Consider the following 21,568-nt stretch of genomic DNA (forward strand, 5'->3'; position numbering starts at 1 on the left):
TTGCAGAAGCCGGTGAGCCACTTAAAGAGAAGAGATTTCTCATATTTATGCGTATGTGATACAGAAGAGAGGTCTAGATAGTTCCAGGAATGGATAAAGTATTCAATAAGCTCAGGAACTTGGATGCTTACCCCAAAATCAATGAGGATTTCTACAACCGTACTCTCTCCGGCGGTGTTATCACCCTCGTCTCCTCCATCGTTATGCTCCTGCTTTTCTTCTCCGAGTTCAGTATGTTTCGCTCTTCTCCCAGCTCGATTTACCCGTTGCGATATTTCTGGTCAGTGAAACGTTGCGGCTAGAAGCAATTTGATCGTTATATTTGGTTAATTTTATGGAATATTTGGTTTTTGATTGGGAGGTTGTTGAATTGAATTGCAGGACTGTATCTCCATACTGTTACTGAGACTAGGCTTATTGTAGACAATTCAATAGGAGAAAAATTGCATATCAATGTAAAGTTCCTTACTTTATGCAATATTGAAATTGAAATGGTTCCTCTGGTTAAACCTTGTATCTGTGAAGCACTATTGGGTGTAAAGTTTAGTACTTTTTTATTTCTATGAAATTCATGGTGTGTGAATTGTGATGTTTTTGCCTAACATGGGCCTCCAATCATGGTTTTTTACTTGCACTTGCAACAATAAGTTTGTTTCCTGATCTATACTTATCTTTGAAGGTTTACATTACTATTTCTATATCACCATCTACATATATCTCAAGATGTCATGAGCTAAAGCTTGATGGATGTGTTGGCAACTTTTTCTAAACTTGAATTTCCACTTCTAATTTCTAATATCCATTTGCTGCAGACTACTTGGTAGAATGAAGTTCCTACATTTCTCTCTTCATTTCATCATTTCATGGTTTCATTATAATTAAATGCAGGTTGAGAAGCCTTTACAGAAGCATGGTGGCAGACTGGAGCATAATGAGACATACTGTGGTACATGCTTTGGAGCAGAAATGGTACAGTTTTTATCATACTGCTATGCTTGTACATTCTTGTTTCATTGTTCTGGCAAAGAAATTGTTCTTAGTTTATCTACAGGGACTAGTATTTAAAGGTTGATTTCAAAATATTTGACAATTGAAAAATTTGTCAAGGTGATAAATTCTCTAACCGGCGGGAATAGATGGGAATCTTCCTTATTGTGACATCTACTGTTCATCATCATTAGTTATTTTGTCTTGATTTAAGAGTGGGAAAACAATAAGTGTGGATTATTCATGCTGTGCATCAAGTAGTAACCTTGACGCATGAAGGAGTGTAATTCGTATATTCTACGCATGATTTTTCTTAAGGTTTCACTCTTTATCAACCTGTATTCGTTTTGCAGTCAGATGATGATTGTTGTAATTCGTGTGAAGAAGTTCGTGAAGCACACATAAAAAGAGGCATTTGAATATGATTTTTCTTAAGGTTTCACTCTTTATCAACCTGTATAAGCGGAAAGCGTTGTCCTTATAATTTTATTTATTGTGCCTCTATGAAGAGTAATTTTTTGAAATATTTACGAAGTAATTTTAGTCTAATTAGTAGTCATCTTGACAAGAGAAGCATTTGAATATGTACAGGTTTTGAATGTGATTGTGATTGCTAATTAATTATTATCAATTGAATATTTACGCTAATTAATTAATTACGCTAATTAATTATTATCAATTGTGAGATTTATTGTTTTTATTAATTTTGATATTATAAATATAAATTGTACAGGTTTTGAATGTGATTGTGATTGCTATATATATTTGAGCAGGTTTTGGGTGTAAATAGAAAAAATAAAATGAATATTTAAAAACAAAAAAATTACCCTACAACGTCGGCTAGTCTTATTAGCTGACGTTGTAGGGTAATTTTTTTTTTTTAAATTACCTACAACGTCGGCTATTTGTAATTAGCCGACGTTGTAGAGTATTTTAGTAGTTTTCAAATTACCTACAACGTCGGCTATTTGTAATTAGCCGACGTTGTAGGGTACCTACAACGTCGGCTATTTGTAAATAGCCGACGTTGTATGTGTACCTTACAACGTTGGGTAACATATAGCAGACGTTGTATGTGTACCTTACAACGTCGGCTAACTTTTAGCCGACGTTGTATGTGTACACTTACAACGTCGGCCAGATCAACGTCGGCTTTTAGCCGACGTTAAAAGGTCTACTTATCCGACGTTAAAAGCCGTCTGTGTAGTAGTGCAAGGCCTCGAATAATAATTGCAGTACTTAGGAAAGAATAATGATTCTTACTGTCTTGATAAATTTCTCACAAAAGCAACTTTGATAAGTTTGACATTCTTCTTGTTTCTCAAATCGGTTTGAATTTGTTCACATTGTTGCTTAGTAAGGAAAATAAAAAACTTTTAAGACGGTGTGCTTTTCACACGCTTGAAGTCTGTGATTAAATATTCTCCTTTTTTTGAACCTCAGGTTCTGTTACAGAGACCCATGTTGCTAACATTTCCTTCCCGTTTATATTGTAAACTTGCTCGACATTGCGACAAGAAACAAAATCTCAAACTCATATATAAATAAAGGTGTCTAAATTAATATATTCAACCATATAATAAAGTAGAAGTCATGCCTTCATGGCACATAGTTCATAATAACAATCATCCAATACAAATAACTTTCGAGTTCTATACCATATAGAATGGCTTATTTGGAATAAGTATATATATATATATATATATATATATATATTCGACAGTAAAATTTGGCTGCTAATTCAGATCAGAGGCTGAAACGCAACAAGGCAGAAGTTCCATCAAGACCCTTTTCAAGAAAATGGGTTTCATATTCCTTAAGAGTTATTTCCCTATACTTTGGTGGATTCTCCTCCGACAATAGTTCCTTAATTGGCCCATAAACCCGTGACGATGGCACTGAGTATGTATTAAAGAAACAAGCCACCGATACTCTCGGACCATTTTTGCTAGCCAACACTCTGTGTTCCGAGCTCTTGAACCTACCATTTGATATAAGCTGCTCCCAAATATATATACACATAGATCAGAGAGGGAGAGAGTAATTAACTTGTGAGAAAATTGTAATTTATGTCCCTCCATAATATGCCAATTATCAATGTCACTTCTGAATTTTAATGGTGTAAATATTGCCCCTCAATTTTTAAAAATGGTACATATATTGCCCCTCCCGTGGTGTAAATATTGCCCCTCTGGTCGGTACGGGAGGGGCAATATATGTACCGTTTTTTAAAATTGAGGGGCAACATTTACACCACTAATAATTCAGGGGTGACATAAGGGAAAAAATTACAATTTTTCCTTAACTTGTATATTTCAAAATATAATAATCTTGAGTAGAGATTTAAATAAAGAATTAAGTGATGAGATAGATGTAATGCTTGCCTGGAGAAGATCTCCGATGTTGACAACTAGAGCTCCTGGGGAAGGGGGAACATCAACCCACTGGTTGTGGTGAAGAACTTGAAGGCCACCTATATGATGATCTTGAAGCAAAATTGTGAGGAAATCGTTATCGGCATGCTTGCTGGTGCCTAAAGTCAGATCTGGTTCCGGACAGGGTGGGTAGTAATGCCCCAAAAGAGCTATCCCCTTGTTGCACTCAATGTCTTTGAGATGGTTTGGATGGAGGCCTAAAGCCTCTGATAATAGTTCAAACAAAACACCACCTAGTTTTTCCATTTCTTTTGAGTATTTGATAAGAATATCGCTGCATCAAATTAAATGTTAACTTTACATATATAATAATAATGTATATATATTGATGGATTTAATTAACCCGGGTAGCCCGAATCAATAAACCCGATAAGATTATAGGGGTTATGACAAGTATGGATCAAAGTGCACCTCGGAGGTATTTTATATATTGAATAAAGGATAAAGCTATTACAAGATTGTGTAATAATAGGACAAGAATGTCGTTAGGACAAACTATGAAGAAGATGTCTCAATTGGACAATGTTGCATGTTTTTATACTAGTTCCTAGGCCTAACCGCTCGGAGAGAACTACTCTAACGGCCTAGGACTGAGTTTTGCGCCGAAAAGACCGCATCAAGCCGGGACCCCGAGGTCGTGGCCGAGCCGGGGCTCGGCCAGGATGACCCCGGGGTTGACCCATAGGCCGGGGTCGCCCATGAGTCGACCACGAGGGGTCAAGCCATGGGCCGGAGTTGGCTAAGTCGACCCCGAGGGGCCGACTTGGGCCCAATACGGCTCAGTCATGTGGGCCGGGTTGGCCCCCTATTTCCGCTCCGGGGCTGTCGGTGGTAGACCCGGGTAGTATTTATCCAATATATATATAGCAAACACAGATCAGAGAAATTAAATTAAACCTGCAAACAGGAGGAAGTTGTTGAGCGTGAAGGGGATTATGAGCCATGATACAGAAGAGACTGTCCCTCCAATTAGCGGCTGGTGAAGTATACAGGTCAAAGTTGGTGTTGTAGGTTACCCTCTTTGATTGATCTCGTGAATACCATTCCTTCTTCACCTCTGTATCTTGTTCGAAGAATCCTCGTACTCCGCTCATGATTTCCTCCAAAACATTACCTGGGATCCCATGATTCACCACCTGGAAGAATCCCCATGTTGCAGATGCTTCTCCGACTGCCTCAACAACATTCCCATGAATGCCTTGAAGGTCTATGATTGGGATGCTTGGTTTGTTGACACTGGAAATTGATGAGTAGTTTTGGGTTGTTTTTGGATGAATGAATATTCTTGGGACTTTGGTTATGCCTGCATCCACAAGGCCCTTAACACCAGTTTTGGACTCATCGAAGGCTTTCACCTCACTTTGCCTATCATATGTCTCTCCATTTTCATTGTTCAAATTCATGGTGGCTTCCGCTGTAACACTTAAAAGATCGAGATGGATGTAATGTGATTTTATATATGGAAACCAGTTCAAAGCGTTTTTCTCATCACTCGTCTATGCTGTCTTACATTGAAATCTGGAATGTGGCCCACTACTTATGATGTAGTGTGATTATTGTATATATGTAAACCAGTTCATCAAAGCGTTTTTCTCATCACTCGTCTGTGCTGTGGAATGTGGCCCACTACTTATGATGTAATGTGATTGTATACATGGAAACCAGTTCATCAAAGCGTTTTTCTCATCACTCGTCTGTGTTGTCTTACATTGAAATGTGGAATGTGGCCCACTACTTATGATGTAATGTGATTGTATAGATGGAAACCAGTTCATCAAATCGTTTTTCTCATCACTCGTCTGTGCTGTCTTACATTGAAATGTGGAATGTGGCCCACTACTTATGATGTAATGTGATTGTATATATGGAAATCAATTCATCAAAGCGTTTTTCTCATCACTCGTCTGTGCTGTCTTACATTGAAATGTGGAATGTGGCCCACTACTTATGATGTAATGTGATTGTATATATGGAAACCAGTTCATCAAATCGTTTTTCTCATCACTCGTCTGTGCTGTCTTACATTGAAATGTGGAATGTGACCCAGTGGCCCACTACTTATGATGTAATGCGATTGTATATATGGAAATCAATTCATCAAAGCGTTTTTCTCATCACTCGTCTATGCGGTCTTACATTGAAATGTGGAATGTGGCCCACTACTTATGATGTAATGTGATTGTATATATGGAAACCAGTTCAAAGCGTTTTTCTCATCACTCGTCTATGTTGTCTTACATTGAAATGTGGAAGGTGGAATCAATTCATCAAAGCGTTTTTTCTCATCACTCGTCTATGCTGTCTTACATTAAAATGTGGAATGTGGCCCACTACTTATGATGTAATGTGATTGTATATATGGAAACCAGTTCAAAGCGTTTTTCTCGTCACTCGTCTATGCTGTCTTACATTGAAATGTAGAATGTGTCCCACTACTTATAATGTAATGTGATTGTATATATATATGAAAATCAATTCAAAGCCTTTCCAAATTTCCCATCACTCCTCGTATATGCTATCTTACATTGAAATGTAGAATGTGGTCCACTACTTAATTGCTTCTTTGACTTTGCAGTAGATCATTACGTCGCACTTGCACGCGCTAATTAATACACCTGTACAGATGTTATGCCCACTTGGCTTTATGATTTCTTTTATTATCTCTTGCTGTTAATGTTGAATTGAGTCTGGCCACAGCCCACTGCAATTCTGATGATAATATAATATAGCATAAATGGAACAAAAATGAAAACCTGCAATTGCATTGTTTGGTTACTGGGACCTCCAAATGCTAAAATTATACTGAGTATTAGAGTAGTTTAGGTGGACGATTTCGAAAAAATAAAATAAATTCATCTCCAAAAATGTCGTTTATAGAGGAGTTTTAACTTTTTAACTCTTAAAGACTCATTGTTTTCCCATTCAATAAGGTGGAATGCGGCTCCCAAGACTCCTCATATATCATGTTTATAAATAAATTATTATTATTGTTAGTTTTGTGACTTTTGAGCTTAATCACCGGCAGACCAACATAACCAGAAACTCAAGAATTTTTACGTGAAAATCGGAAAGATAAAAACCACGAGCTTTTTTTGGGTTCGATCAGGCCGAATTCAACTATTTTTGTATGTAACTTGTACAAAGCTGGGTTCGTTACAAAGCTATGAATCTGCTAGAGAATGAACTAAAGATTTCTATAAAGTGAAGCCCAGGAGATTGCCGGAAGGAAATGAAGGGTTAAGGCCCTTTATATAGTTGTAGAACCTGACCTTTCAATAATATAATATTCTCCAATGGACACTTGATCCTTACTATTTATAAGGACATTTGACCCTTACTATTCATAGGGGCATTTGACCTTTACTTTTTACAAGGGACATTTGACCTTTCGGGATATAATTATACATCAATAATACAATAATTCCGGGGTTAATTTGGACTGAGTTGTAATTTTGATTGGGCTTCGTGTATGAACTTGATTGTCATATATTTTGGGTCTTTTATATTTATGGGCCGTTGTGATACCCCATATTTCCCTATTATTATTTTAAATATAAATATTTAAAATAAGGGGTTATTTTCTTATTAAGTAATTATTAAAATGATTTTTAAATATAATTATAATTTATAATGGGCTTGGAATAATATAATTTTATATAACCTATTATTTTATAGTCAAAATGCCCTTAGCCCAATATACCTATAAATATATTTATTATAGAACCCAAGTAATTATGCATATATGAGTCTTATAGACTATGGTTAGTGACCCAACCAATCTTAGCCCTTTTTTTTTTTTTTAAATGGCCCAACCCTAAAATAGCAACCCTACTACTACTACTACTACAATAAGAATAATAATAAAGAAGTAAATATAAGTCCCAATAAACTACTACTACTACTACTACAATAAAAATAATAATAAAGAAGTAAATCTAAGTCCCAATAAAAATAATACTAAAGAAGTAAATCTAAGTCCCAGTCCCAATAAAAATAATACTAAAGAAGTAAATCTAAGTCCCTTGATGCTTGATGCTTGCTCTGTTGTTTAATTCCTATTTTCACTGGTATCTCTTTTTTTTTTTCTAATATTTCATTATAGCTTGTTCTCTACTTTGCGATTTTGTTGTTTGCTGCAATTGTTCTTTACCTCACAATTAGTACTTAGTAGTATGTTTGGACTTTGAATTGCTATTTTGTTATATAATGTTTAGATTTTGGATATGGATAATGTGATGGTATGTTTAGAAAATTAGGAAGCATTGAAATTTGGAGAATTAAACCGAAATCGAATCGTTTCAAACCGAACCGAAACCGAACCGAACTCTAATGTTAAAACGAATGGTTTAAATTTTTTAAAACCGAAACCGAAAAAACTGAACCGAAGCCCGAAACACCCACCCCTAATAAAATGCATAGAAAAGAAAAAATAAAACAAAAAAAGGGTATGAAAGATTAAGTCAATTAAAATTTTTAAGCAACAAAAAACAGCTAAGAGTTTATACAACTAAGATCTCAGTCATATACACAAACACAATGAGGCAAATCCACAACTTCCTACACTATAATCTCATTGCATGACGCTACCCTCTATACTATCACCAGTAATCTAATTGCACATGACAGATTACCAATAAATAAATAAATAAATAAATAAAAAGCAAGTACTGAAAACGAAGATAATGATAATGCTACCCGAAAGAGAATATAATTAAAAAGACTTAGAAAAATTCAAACCAAAAGTAGTATTTATTTACACTATCATTTTTACACTAAGTATTTATACTAGTGTTTTTACAGAATTGCAAATATTTATTTTAATGACAATTATAACCAATCTCTCTCATATATTATATTGTATTAATATACTTTGAATTACCGATTTAAATAAACAAATTCAACATTCAATTACATATGCATGAACATCTCTTATATAATCTTGCATTAATATACTCTGAAGTACTTATTTAAAAATAAACATTGGGCATTATCTTATTATGCAATTCGCGTGAAAAACTAATAATATAATGAAAGAGACATAAAAGTCATAGAAAAGAAAAAATAAAATAAAATAAAGAAGGATATGAAAGATTAAGTCAATTAAAAATTTTATGTTAAAAATATATTATTCATTATTGTTGGAAGGAAATGCGAATAATGAAAAAAAAGAAGAAAAAAAAAAAGAAAAAAAAAAGAAAGAAAAATGGCGTTGAAAATGAGAAAATAAATAAATAGAGTGGTGATGAGTTTTAATTAAGAGAGGTATTTGGTATTTTCTTTTTGTTTAAACTAGAGCTGTTAAAACGGACAAGCTCACCAGTCAATTTTTTATTATTTAATCATTTATTTTAAAATATTTATAATTATTTGCATAATCCAAGGTTCAAACCGACAACCTTCTTGTTAAGAAGTAGAACCACTACCAACTATATACATTAAACTCTGAACAAACTTTATGTGTAATTATATATAACTAGTATTTTCACCCGTGCGATGCACGGAATGGGTTTGTTATAATATATTAAGAATATTTGAATGGATATACAATTATTTAAATTATAACATCAAATATTATATAGTGCGAGTGAAGATATGAGTTGGGTCATTTATATTTGTTGATGTTACCATTGCTTGAATTCGAGTAAATAATTGCTCAAATTAACAGCTAATGTGTAGATGTAGGCATGCGGTGTTGTAACTTTAGAGATTTTATATATCATTGTTAGGAATTTTTAGAAATTGGGCCAATGTGCTCGTTCTCTGGCAACTTAGTTATAGTAATGAATTGCTATCCTAATTCATTTGTATGGATGATATATTTTTTGTCTAGATATATAGCAACTTTATCATTTTGAAAAAAAAAACATAATATCATCGATTATATTTACACATTATTGAAAACCTCTTTGTAGACGACATTGGAAGTCACAACACAATCTTGTCCATCCTCGTCTACCGCTAACACCTTCAGGCCATTAGGATGACTGACTCGGGAGAAAGCCACATACAATTGACCGTGACTAAAGATCGGTTTTTTTAGCAATAACCCAACATGAGTTAGTGTTTGGCCTTGGCTTTTGTTTATAGTCATGGCATATGCAAGCATCAACGGGAATCGTTTACGTTGGAACTTGAAGGGCAATCTCGTATCAGAAGGACTAAGAGACATTCGGGGGATAAGAACTTTGGTCCCTTCATGTGTCTCATTAACTATTCTTACTTCGACAATGTGATATGCCAATCTTGTGATGATGAGCCGCGTTCCGTTACAAAGACCAAGAGAGTGGTCTATGTTCCGCAATAACATAACAGGTGCACCGACCTTTAATGTTAATGAATGATTAGGAAGACCCGACAATCTCAAACTATTTAAGAATTCAGGAGTGTGCACTTCTGATAGATTTTCACCGTCTGATTCTGCCTTACACAAAGAGTCACAACTTAAATATGTTCGTCCTTCTGCAGTATTCATGTCACACATATACTAATTAATTTGATCAACGACATCTAAAGTCGGCGAGAGGATCGCTTGGCCTTCTAGCTGCGACTCATCAAGCATGTCATATCTCGAGTTTGGGAATGTGCTCTCAACTATAGTTGCTATGGGATGGCGTCCACACTTCAACAAAAACCTTGCCGGAATATCGATATCAAATGAACCATTGTTTACAACCCCTGCAATCCCATCTCCAATGTCTGCAATCCATTTTGAAAACCAATCAACTGTATGTCTATCTTCCTCTGAAGCTAAGGTCCGTAGTCTCAACTTCTTGGTCAGCCTTAATACCTTGCAATTTGTCCACAGGTATGAAGAATTAATAGTTGCTCCGACAACCTCTGGTCTTGTTGCTTTTGGAATAACAGGTAGGATCTGTCTAAAATCGTCGCCCAAAACTACTGTCTTTCCACCAAAAGTCTTTTCAGCACTACCCGGTATGGCAAACCTCAATATGTCCCTCATGGTTTTGTCTAAAGCCTCGAAACAGTATTTGTGCGTCATCGGTGCTTCATCCCATATTATCAATTTGCTCCTTATTATAAGCTCAGCAAGGTCACTACCTTGCGATATATTGTATGTGGAATCTTCGTTCAAAGAAAGTGGTATAGCAAATCTGGAATGCGCCGTTCTGCCTCCCGGCAACAACAAAGATGCTATTCCACTGGAAACAACATTTAGAACAATATCGCCGCGGTTCCTTATCTTTGATGATAACGTTCTCCACACGAATGTCTTGTCTGTTCCTCCGTAACCATACACAAAGAATAATCCACCTCCATTTGAATCAATATCATTCATCACAAAGTTGTAAACATTCTTTTGTTCATCGGTCAATTGTGTTACCAATGTTTCATGCTCTGTCTTCAAAGATTCCTTGTCTTACGCCAACTCTTCGGCTATCAACATGTTTTCACTCAAACCCATGCTACTTTCGTCTGGAATTGGCATTTCAGGAAAGTCTTTCAGGCTTTTTCCCCACGAAGATAGCAAATTCTCTAACTCCATCAGAGGAAACTGTTTTTTATCTGAATCCAATAACATCAACTCTTAAAAGGCAAAAAAATAAAAGAAACAAAAACAAATAACAAATTAGTTTATTTATAAATAATGAAAAGCAAATAACAAAGTCAAATAAATAGATTGAAGCTCGATATACTTGGATTTTGCAAGACACGTCGACATTGAACCTGTGCATCCTCGGCAAGAAATTCCCAAACGGCATTCCAAACTACTTCTGGCTTACTAAGTGAACTTGAAGTGAGAAGCGTAACAAATAACCTTCGCAAAGCATACGCGGATGCCCAGTAACTCGAATCAATAATGCCGTCAATGTACTCCTTGTCATCATCTAATAATCCATATTCATAACACGCATCCCTAAACGAATTATGAATGACTCCTGCAATAGTGCAAATATCTTCATGGCTAAAAGGTCCGCGTACCAAATTTAAAAGACATATAAGATAGTATAACTCTCCACACCCTGGCAGAACATAGAACAATCCTCCTATGGAGTAGCCTCTTTTCCTCGGATGTCATTCACGGAGATCTTGTCTCCAAACAAACTTACTAGGGAACTCAGCATAAGTGAGTGACCGAGCCTCATCATATTTTTTGTTAAGAACTAGAACCACTACCAACTATACACATTAAACTCTGAACAAACTTTATGTGTAATTATATATAATGTCTATTTAGATAATTAGATTTTAATTTATGTTTAGGTAATTAAATTGTAATTATAATTTATTTAATTTATATTTAGCAAAAATATAGTTTATATGTAATGTTTTCATTTTATAATTATAATATTATTTAGTTACAAAGTTTATACAATGTTCATAACTTTATATAGTTTAGGTAATAAATAATCGTATTATAAGTTACAATTATATATTAATTAATACTTGTAATAAACATAATATGATTAAGTTACATATATATATATATATATATATATATATATATATATATATATATATATATATATTACATGTTTGTATGTATATGCATTTTGTGAATGCCTTAAATAAATAAATAAATAAATAAATAGGTATATAAAAAAGTTCACAAAGTATCATTAATTAGCATGGTATCATTATTAGCATGGTTGGTTTCAATGTTGTTGGGCTAATTGAAAGGTGGTTAGGGGTTTAAATCTAGGAATATTAATTTTTAACACTAATTCAAGCCTTAATTACACAAAATATATATTTAAATAAATTTAGGTGGTGTGGGAAGTGGGTTATACGGACATGGGCCAACCCATATGACCCACCACCCATCCCGGGTTAAACGGGCCCAACCCATTTCGATAGTTCTAGTTTAAACAAGGATACAAATGAAGAAAAAAAAAAAGAGAAAAAGTTAGGATTTACTTTTTTTTTTGAATACTATTGACTCTATTATAATGTAGTATATTCTCAACCTATTGAAGCACAAAGAGCCAACGCCCCCACTTGGGATCAAACCTGTGATCTCTCACTTAGGAGGGCCACAGGTATGCCGCTTGATCACAAGGCCTTTGGCAGTTAGGATTTACTTCTTTAATGCTAATTTTCGTAATTGGATTAGTGTTTCAAAATAAACTCTTATTTCAAGTTATCTTTTTTTCACAAAACATAACATATAGTTTATTAGTAGTATAAAATAGGCTATAAGTTTCTAAATAAGCTCTACCAAGCTTACTATTAACTGACATTGAAATTGTGTTAGTATAACTGGTTGCATTTTCATTGTACTTTCCTTCTTTTATTTTTATAAGTACGACAAAAACTGCAATTTGCGTCTGTCTATAAACAGATCAGACGCGTCTACAAGGCGTTTGTTCCTTAGGAGTCTAACATTCTTGCCGGACACTTGCGATACACTATGGGTTGAATATGTGATGCAGTCTAACATTCCTGTCACACCATCACCATACGTACCTCCTATAGCTACTCCTCACCCATGTGGCCACTCACGTGGCTAATCTGCTCGGCCATTAACTCGCGCTCACGCCATGACTACTCGGAGCCAGTCTCAGGCTTCCTCCTACAGCTCTAACTGCTGAGGTTTGTCCTACTGAACCCACTTGTTACACTCGAGCAGTTAAGCACACCGAATGGCGTGAGGCAATGGATCAAGAATTCAATGTTCTTCTTCAAAATTAAACATGCTGTCTTGTTCCTTCTAGATCTTATATGAATGTCATTGGATACAAATGTGTATTTCGCACAAAACAAAAGGCTAATGGTACAATTAAGAGACATAAGGTCAGGTTAGAAGCAAAATGTTTTAATCAGGTTCCAGGGCAGGACTTCTTTGATACATTCAGCCCTATGGTCAAACCCACTATTGTCAGATTATTATTGTCTTTAGCTATTTTCTCTGATTGGGCTATCGCAACTTGATGTCCAAAATGCTTTTCTAAATGAAAATTTGACTAAAATAGTATATATAAAGCAGCAACCAAGTTACATTGATGCATGTAGGGGTGAGCAAAAAAACTAGACCGATCGAAAACCAACGACCGAAATTCGAACCGTCCGAATATTTCGGTTATTAAGGAAGAAAAAAAAGTTTGTTTATTTTGGTTTTTCGGTTGGTTATCGGTTTTTCAAGAGAAAACTAAAATCGACTGAAAAATCGAAGGTTAATTTTTTATTTTTATTTTTATTTTTTTTACTTTGTTAGCGACCGAGTTGCTTTTGGAGATATTCAAGTCAACTTTATTTCAACCAAAGATCAACTTGCTGATATCTTTACAAAAGTTCTACCTGGTCATAGATTTTCTTTTTTTTAGAGACAAGGTACATGTTACTAGCTTACCCCTGTGCTTGATGGGAAGTATTAGGACTCTATGTATTTGAGTCTGACTCCCTATTCTAGTGATTCCCTATTCTAGTCTCCCTAGAATTCTCTCATTATATATATCCATGTAATCTGTATCTTTGGATCAATCTTATTCAATAAAATTCATTCAGTTCTCATCAACACTAATTCAATTCTATCAATACTTTATTGAAAAAGTATTCACAATTATTCTAGAGAAGTTGTATTGAAACTTTCCATTGGTCTGAGATAGATAGAATCAAGGAAATCTAAATAATAACATTTTCATGAGCTGATGGTGTTTGTAATTGTTAACCATGGCTCCCTATCATGCATGACTCGAAAGCATATAATAGTTTTCTTATATTTTGCTCTTATATTTTTAGTTATGTCAACAAATTTAGCAATCATAAATATTCATTAAAAGTTTTTTTTTTAATGCGTTGTGTTGAAATTTAATTATTTTCTAATTGGTATTGTGTAATTCCATAATTTTTATATATGGTGTTGGTGATACAAAATTTTTAGTTCATGTCTACTTTTGGGGGTTAAAACCAAAAAAAAAAAAAAAAAAAAAAAAAAAGAAAAATCTCTTTTATTTTATTGAATTTTAACAAATGAAATAATTTATTCAGTAGCTATAGATTATTATTTGAAATGTAAATTTTGGAGTATTGAATATGATTGGTAATGACTTCAATTACTTGACATGCTATAGGAATACATTATATTAAATTGATATAAAATTTTAAACAAATTATCAATATAATTGTGAAACTATAATAGTTTGCTATTTGTTTATGTAATTTTACAATTTTTTTATTTTTAAATTTTTTTTTTTTGTCATTGAAGTTGTATTTAGTATGTAAGATCTTATCCAAAATCTCCCATGTTGGCAACTATTCATTATGTTTTGTTTGTTGCTCAAAACATTATTTAAATTATATCATTTAAAAATACATGCATAGACAAACAGTACCTAACTTGAACTCAATCATAAAGCTAACGACCATAATTTATACGAAACCACTGTTCACGAGTAAAATATGCATTTTATCATCATTTGAGTTATATCATTTAAAACTACATGCATAGACAAACAGTACCTAACTTGAACTCAATCACAAAGCCAACAACCATAATTTATACGAAACCACTGTTCACGAGTAAAATATGCATATTATATATATATATATATATATTCACGAGTAAAATATGCATATTATATATATATATATATATATATCGCGTTCAAATGCGTATTGGCCGCCCAGGAGAGAAATGCGGACGAACCACAGTGCGCCACGTGTCCGGAATGTAGTTGCACCTAACGTTATAACTAGGTGCACGTCATGTTATAACTAGGTGCACATAGGTGCACCCAGGTGCATAAATGTTAACAAGGTAAATTACTTGCACCTGCAAGTGAAAATAGGTGCACACGTGCAAGTAAAATGTATTACAANTCACGAGTAAAATATGCATATTATATATATATATATATATATCGCGTTCAAATGCGTATTGGCCGCCCAGGAGAGAAATGCGGACGAACCACAGTGCGCCACGTGTCCGGAATGTAGTAATGCGGACGAACCACAGTGCGCCACGTGTCCGGAATGTAGTTGCACCTAACGTTATAACTAGGTGCACGTCATGTTATAACTAGGTGCACATAGGTGCACCCAGGTGCATAAATGTTAACAAGGTAAATTACTTGCACCTGCAAGTGAAAATAGGTGCACACGTGCAAGTAAAATGTATTACAAGTGCAAGTAAATTGTACGATGATCATCAATACTAAGTGCACCTAATGTCATAACTAGGTGCACCTAATGCTATAACTAGGTGCATGAATGTTAACAAAGTAAATTACTTGCACAAGTACAAGTAAAATGTATTGTAGATGCAAGTAAAATGTATTACAGGTGCAAGTGAATTGTACATTGAGCATCAATACTAAGTGCACCTAATGTTATAACTAGGTGCAACCTATGTTATAACTAGGTGCACCTAGGTCGCACCCAAGTGCATGAATATTAACAAGGTAAATTACTTGCATTTGTAAGTGAAAGTATTTGCGAAAATAGGTGCATGAATATTAATAAGGTAAATTACTTGCACTTGTAAGTGAAAATAGGTGCGAAAATAGGTGCACTTGTAAGTAAAACTAGGTGCACCAATTAAAGTTCCGGTTATTTACGAAAATGCCACCGCGTCATTTTTTTAAAATTGCATCTGATTCGTTGATCTAGACACGTGGACGGCTGTGAAGCGTTCTCATTTCTTACATGGGCGGCAGTTCGCATGGGAGTGCATCCCTATATACATATATATATATAATCACAATCAGGTGTGAATGGAAGCTTCTGTGCGAAAGTGCGAATAAATATGATCAATGGCTTTTTAAATTTTTTTTATATATAAAATGTGCACTCGAATCTACAAAGATGTGCAATTGAAACAATTATGGTACAAAAAAGGTGATCAAAGTTATTCAACTCCAGTGGTTATTGAAGCAATTACACTTACAAATCGTTTGTAAATCTCACAAATTTCATTAGAAATTAAGTTATACGTTATTGAAAGGAAGGGAAAAGAGATAATAAGCATTAATTGACCATAATTGTGCACTTGAAAATACAAAGATGTGTATTTGAAGGCACAGAAATGTGCACTCAAAGGCACAAAAATGTGCACTCAAAGGCACAAAAATGTGCACTTAAAAGAAAACTATTTACTGAGACAAAACATATGCACTTGAAGAAAGGAAAACATGCACTCGAAGAAGCACAAAAATGTGCACTTAAAAGAAAACTATTTACTGAGACAAAACATATGCACTTGAAGAAAGGAAAACATGCACTCGAAGAAAGAAAAATTTGCACTAGCAAACAAAGACCATCTGACTTACTTATACAAAATTACCATAATGCCAAAATGTTTGTTATTTAATTGTCTTCATTTTGGACCCTTAATCTGGAATGGATTAATGGATGAGATTAAACCCTATTTTTAACCTAAGTTATTCTTCACATTTTGGACCCTTTGGAACCTAAGTTATTTTTCAACAATGTATAACTAGCTATCTAATTAAAATTTAGTTGTAAGATTTACAAACAATTTGTATGGGTGATATAGCAAAATACGGAGCAAAGTACTTGTATTTATACTGGGTCGGGTACAAGGAAGAATACCCTAAGCAAGACCGAGCTACATGACAGTGGGTCAGAGGTTCCCGGTCTCTTTAGCTACGGTATTAGAAGAAATAGCCAAAAGTCCACACTACTGCATTAAATGCGCCTTTTATAGTGGCTCTAGTAAGATTTCCGGTCTGGCGGCATGTAGGACGCGTGGCGGTCATGCACCGGTCACTCTGTCGGTCCAACATGGCAGCGGATAGGTGCGCGGGTGCGGGGTCCCTGGTTCGAACCTCCGCAAAGGCCCTTACTACAGCCCGGAGCGCAAGGATGCCCGGCCTGGTAGGTCGGGAGGAGGAGCCCGGAAGGTCTGGTCAACCCCTAACTGGGCACACAGCCCGGGAGCTCGGGATATGTAGACGGTTTTTATCCCTATCAATGGATAATTATTGCTTCAATAACACTTAAGTTGAATAACTTACCTTTTCTCTGTACCATAAATTGCTTCGATTGCACATTTTTATGGCTTCCAGTGCAGAGTTTTAGCTTTTAAGTGCATACTTTGTACCTCCAAGTGCATGGTTATGTGCTTTCAAGTGCACATTTCGTATAAGATTTCTTTTAAAATAGTCATTAGTCATGTTTATCTGCATTTTTGTTCGATGTTCAAGATGCTTTCGCACTTGATCCTAATCGTATATATATATATATAGAGGCCCCATCAGATGCGGCCTGTCTCCCCCGTGCGGCTGTGTGGCCTGATCTACACCATTAGATCCCATGATCTAAGGCTTCATATTAATCCAAACAATACAGACGCTTCATCTTTAGCTACGCGAACGAGAAGGATAATGTTGACAGTTCACTACAATTTCAAAACCAGATCAGACGACGATGGAGATCAGACTTGAAGTTGACGAGCACTGAGCAACAAACACCTGACGAGCGTAGAAGGGACTCCATCACCAGCAACGAGCGCTCCGTTCCGAACAAAACGCACAGGTCGAATCCAACAGAGGAACAAGAATGGAGTAATTCGCAATAGTCTGTGCATTATCAACATTAATCTGGTTCATATTTGAGATAATATTGGTGAAATTCGCAATAGTATGTGTATTTGGTGTGTGATGGTCAAGTGGTGTGTTTTAATTTGAGAACTGGTGCATTTTATAACGTATAATGGTGTGTTTTAATTTTGTTGGTGCATTTGAATTTGAGTGGTGTATTTCTGTATGGTGGGGAATGGTGTGTTTTAATTTGTCTAGTGGTGCATTTTATAACGTAGAATCGTGTGTTTTAAATTTTAATACACATGGTGAATTTACGAGAGTAGTTGCATTTGGTGTGTGGTCGTTAAGTGGTGTGTTATAATCTGAGAACTGGTGCATTTTCGTACGTTGAATGGTGTGTTTTAATTTTGTTGGTGCATTTGAATTGAGTGGTGTATTTCGGTATGGTGGGGAATTGTGTGTTTTAATTTGTCAAGTGGTGCATTTTATAAAGTAGAATGGTGTGTTTTAATACACATAGTGGTGAATTTTACGAGAGTAGTTGCATTTGGTGTGTGGTTGTTAAATGGTGTGTTTTAATCTAAGAACTGGTGCATTTTAGTACGTTGAATGGTGTGTTTCAATAATACGTTTGTTGGTGCATTATGTACTCTACACATTACCTTCCCACTTACAATTACCATAAAGCCCCCACTTAAGTTACACGAATTAAACTTCCTGAATCCTAATATATAACTTCCATCGTCAGATCAACACAATCCAATGACGCACGCTAGGCCACATGACCGCACCTAATAGCAATGCCGCATTTGATTAATATTCTATATATATATATATATATATATATATATATATGTATGTATGTATGTATGTAATACTTATACTAGCAAATTAAATGTAATACTAAATCAGGATTAAAATGTTTGTTACTTATATTGGAAAATGTAATACTTTTGATGAAAAATGTAATACTTTTACATAAAATTACATTTTATGTAAAAGTATTACATTTTTCATCAAAAAAGTATTGGTAAAAATTTGTGTGAGATGAGTCGAATCTTTGATTAATGAAGTCAAAGATCTGACCCATTAATCAAAGATCCGGACTGTCTCACGGATTAAGACCTGTGAGACGGTCTCACACAAGTGTTACCTAAAACTATTATATTTTCCTTTAATTTCCAAGTGCAACATTACTTATAAAGGAAAAAATATAATACTTTTAATGAAAAAAGTAACACTTTTATATCAAAATATAAAAGTATTACATTTGTACTCAAAGGTATAAAATATTACGTTTTTCTTTACAAATAACCAACATTTTATTCATAATTTAGTATTACATTTAAGTATTGTATTTGCATATGGCCCAACTCGATCCAAACCGTCTGACGGATCCTTATCCGTGAGATGGTCCCACACAAGTATGACCCATAAATAAATAAATAATACAAGTATAATAGAATATAAATGAAAGTAGGGAATCTTATTCTACCATAAATACAATCCTAAAAACCCAATGGGGTAGCTCAAGTTGCAAGTGAGCTCTCTTTGTGGGGAGGAATTTCGGGAGAACCCGGGTTCAATTCCCACAAGTGACGATTCCCCCTGGGCCAGCTCCCGTACCTCTCGGAGTGAACATGGGTGGACCCCGGACCGTTAAAACGGACGGAGAGAAAGACCCTGTACATTTACCCAAAAAAAAATAAAATAAATACAATCCTAAAATCATATACATATTCATCCAAAACAAATAATTTTCTTATTTTAGTGTGTGTTTGGTAACCCGGAAAATGATTTTCGGAAATCATTTTCCGGGCTTTTGGTGTTTGGCTACATCTGGAAAATGTGGTCAACGGAAAACATTTTCCGTTGACCACGGAAAACGAGCTCATTTTTCCGGAAAATGACTTTTGGACAAAAAATTCGGAAGTCATTTTCCGGAAACAGAAAATGGCTTTGTGCGACGTTTTTTTTGTAAAAAAAAAATATTTCTAATTTCTAATAAATATTATTAGTTTATATATTTTTATATTTTAAATAAAATAATAAAAATATATAATTATACATTTCTACTCATTTTCTAGAAAAAGAACCAAAAACTCACTCGTTTTCCAAAGTACATCCAAACACCAATTTCCGAAAAATAACTCATTTTCCAAAAAATATTTTTCAGAAGTCATTTTCATGCTTTCCAAACACACCCTTAATTGCTCTTTCACATTCTGTGTTTGCCCTTATTAATTCATTCTCTATTAATTAATCTCAATATTTCTGAAACCATCTCATCCATCCAAATTTATAATTTGAATGGCTACAATTGTCCTTATGTTCTCATGTAGAAAGTGTTCGCAAATGTAGAAAGTGTTCTCATCATGTGAACGCAATAAGGGAAACATAATTTAAACAAATTTCAATAATATATATATATATATATATATATATATATATATATATATATATATATATATATATAANAATACTTATACTAGCAAATTAAATGTAATACTAAATCAGGATTAAAATGTTTGTTACTTATATTGGAAAATGTAATACTTTTGATGAAAAATGTAATACTTTTACATAAAATTACATTTTATGTAAAAGTATTACATTTTTCATCAAAAAAGTATTGGTAAAAATTTGTGTGAGATGAGTCGAATCTTTGATTAATGAAGTCAAAGATCTGACCCATTAATCAAAGATCCGGACTGTCTCACGGATTAAGACCTGTGAGACGGTCTCACACAAGTGTTACCTAAAACTATTATATTTTCCTTTAATTTCCAAGTGCAACATTACTTATAAAGGAAAAAATATAATACTTTTAATGAAAAAAGTAACACTTTTATATCAAAATATAAAAGTATTACATTTGTACTCAAAGGTATAAAATATTACGTTTTTCTTTACAAATAACCAACATTTTATTCATAATTTAGTATTACATTTAAGTATTGTATTTGCATATGGCCCAACTCGATCCAAACCGTCTGACGGATCCTTATCCGTGAGATGGTCCCACACAAGTATGACCCATAAATAAATAAATAATACAAGTATAATAGAATATAAATGAAAGTAGGGAATCTTATTCTACCATAAATACAATCCTAAAAACCCAATGGGGTAGCTCAAGTTGCAAGTGAGCTCTCTTTGTGGGGAGGAATTTCGGGAGAACCCGGGTTCAATTCCCACAAGTGACGATTCCCCCTGGGCCAGCTCCCGTACCTCTCGGAGTGAACATGGGTGGACCCCGGACCGTTAAAACGGACGGAGAGAAAGACCCTGTACATTTACCCAAAAAAAAATAAAATAAATACAATCCTAAAATCATATACATATTCATCCAAAACAAATAATTTTCTTATTTTAGTGTGTGTTTGGTAACCCGGAAAATGATTTTCGGAAATCATTTTCCGGGCTTTTGGTGTTTGGCTACATCTGGAAAATGTGGTCAACGGAAAACATTTTCCGTTGACCACGGAAAACGAGCTCATTTTTCCGGAAAATGACTTTTGGACAAAAAATTCGGAAGTCATTTTCCGGAAACAGAAAATGGCTTTGTGCGACGTTTTTTTTGTAAAAAAAAAATATTTCTAATTTCTAATAAATATTATTAGTTTATATATTTTTATATTTTAAATAAAATAATAAAAATATATAATTATACATTTCTACTCA

The 21,568-nt window shown here is 34.3% G+C and overlaps 2 protein-coding genes across 4 annotated transcripts; one reads left to right on the top strand and one right to left on the bottom strand.

The window, feature by feature from the left end:
• Positions 1–1,513, top strand: LOC116002070 (endoplasmic reticulum-Golgi intermediate compartment protein 3-like). 3 transcript variants are annotated; one of them, XM_031242081.1, is made up of 4 exons: positions 1–280; positions 382–455; positions 889–969; positions 1,341–1,513. In XM_031242081.1, the coding sequence occupies exons 1-4, from the start codon at positions 124–126 to the stop codon at positions 1,404–1,406; spliced, it is 378 nt and encodes a 125-aa protein (XP_031097941.1). In that variant the 5' UTR covers positions 1–123; the 3' UTR covers positions 1,407–1,513. The 3 variants fall into 3 exon arrangements, with proteins under 3 accessions (XP_031097941.1, XP_031097949.1, XP_031097957.1); XM_031242089.1 differs by having other exon boundaries at positions 1–231; XM_031242097.1 differs by lacking the exon at positions 382–455.
• Positions 1,514–2,555: 1,042 nt separating this feature from the next.
• LOC115995950 (1-aminocyclopropane-1-carboxylate oxidase homolog 1-like) lies at positions 2,556–4,838 on the bottom strand. The gene is made up of 3 exons (XM_031235100.1): positions 4,320–4,838; positions 3,372–3,696; positions 2,556–2,985 (listed from the first exon to the last, which is right to left on the bottom strand). Exons 1-3 carry the CDS (start codon positions 4,823–4,825, stop codon positions 2,734–2,736), a joined length of 1,083 nt encoding a protein of 360 aa, XP_031090960.1. The 5' UTR covers positions 4,826–4,838; the 3' UTR covers positions 2,556–2,733.
• Between the last annotated feature and the right edge of the window lie 16,730 nt (positions 4,839–21,568).

This window comes from Ipomoea triloba, chromosome 1, assembly GCF_003576645.1.
Source record: "Ipomoea triloba cultivar NCNSP0323 chromosome 1, ASM357664v1".
NCBI lineage: Eukaryota > Viridiplantae > Streptophyta > Magnoliopsida > Solanales > Convolvulaceae > Ipomoea > Ipomoea triloba.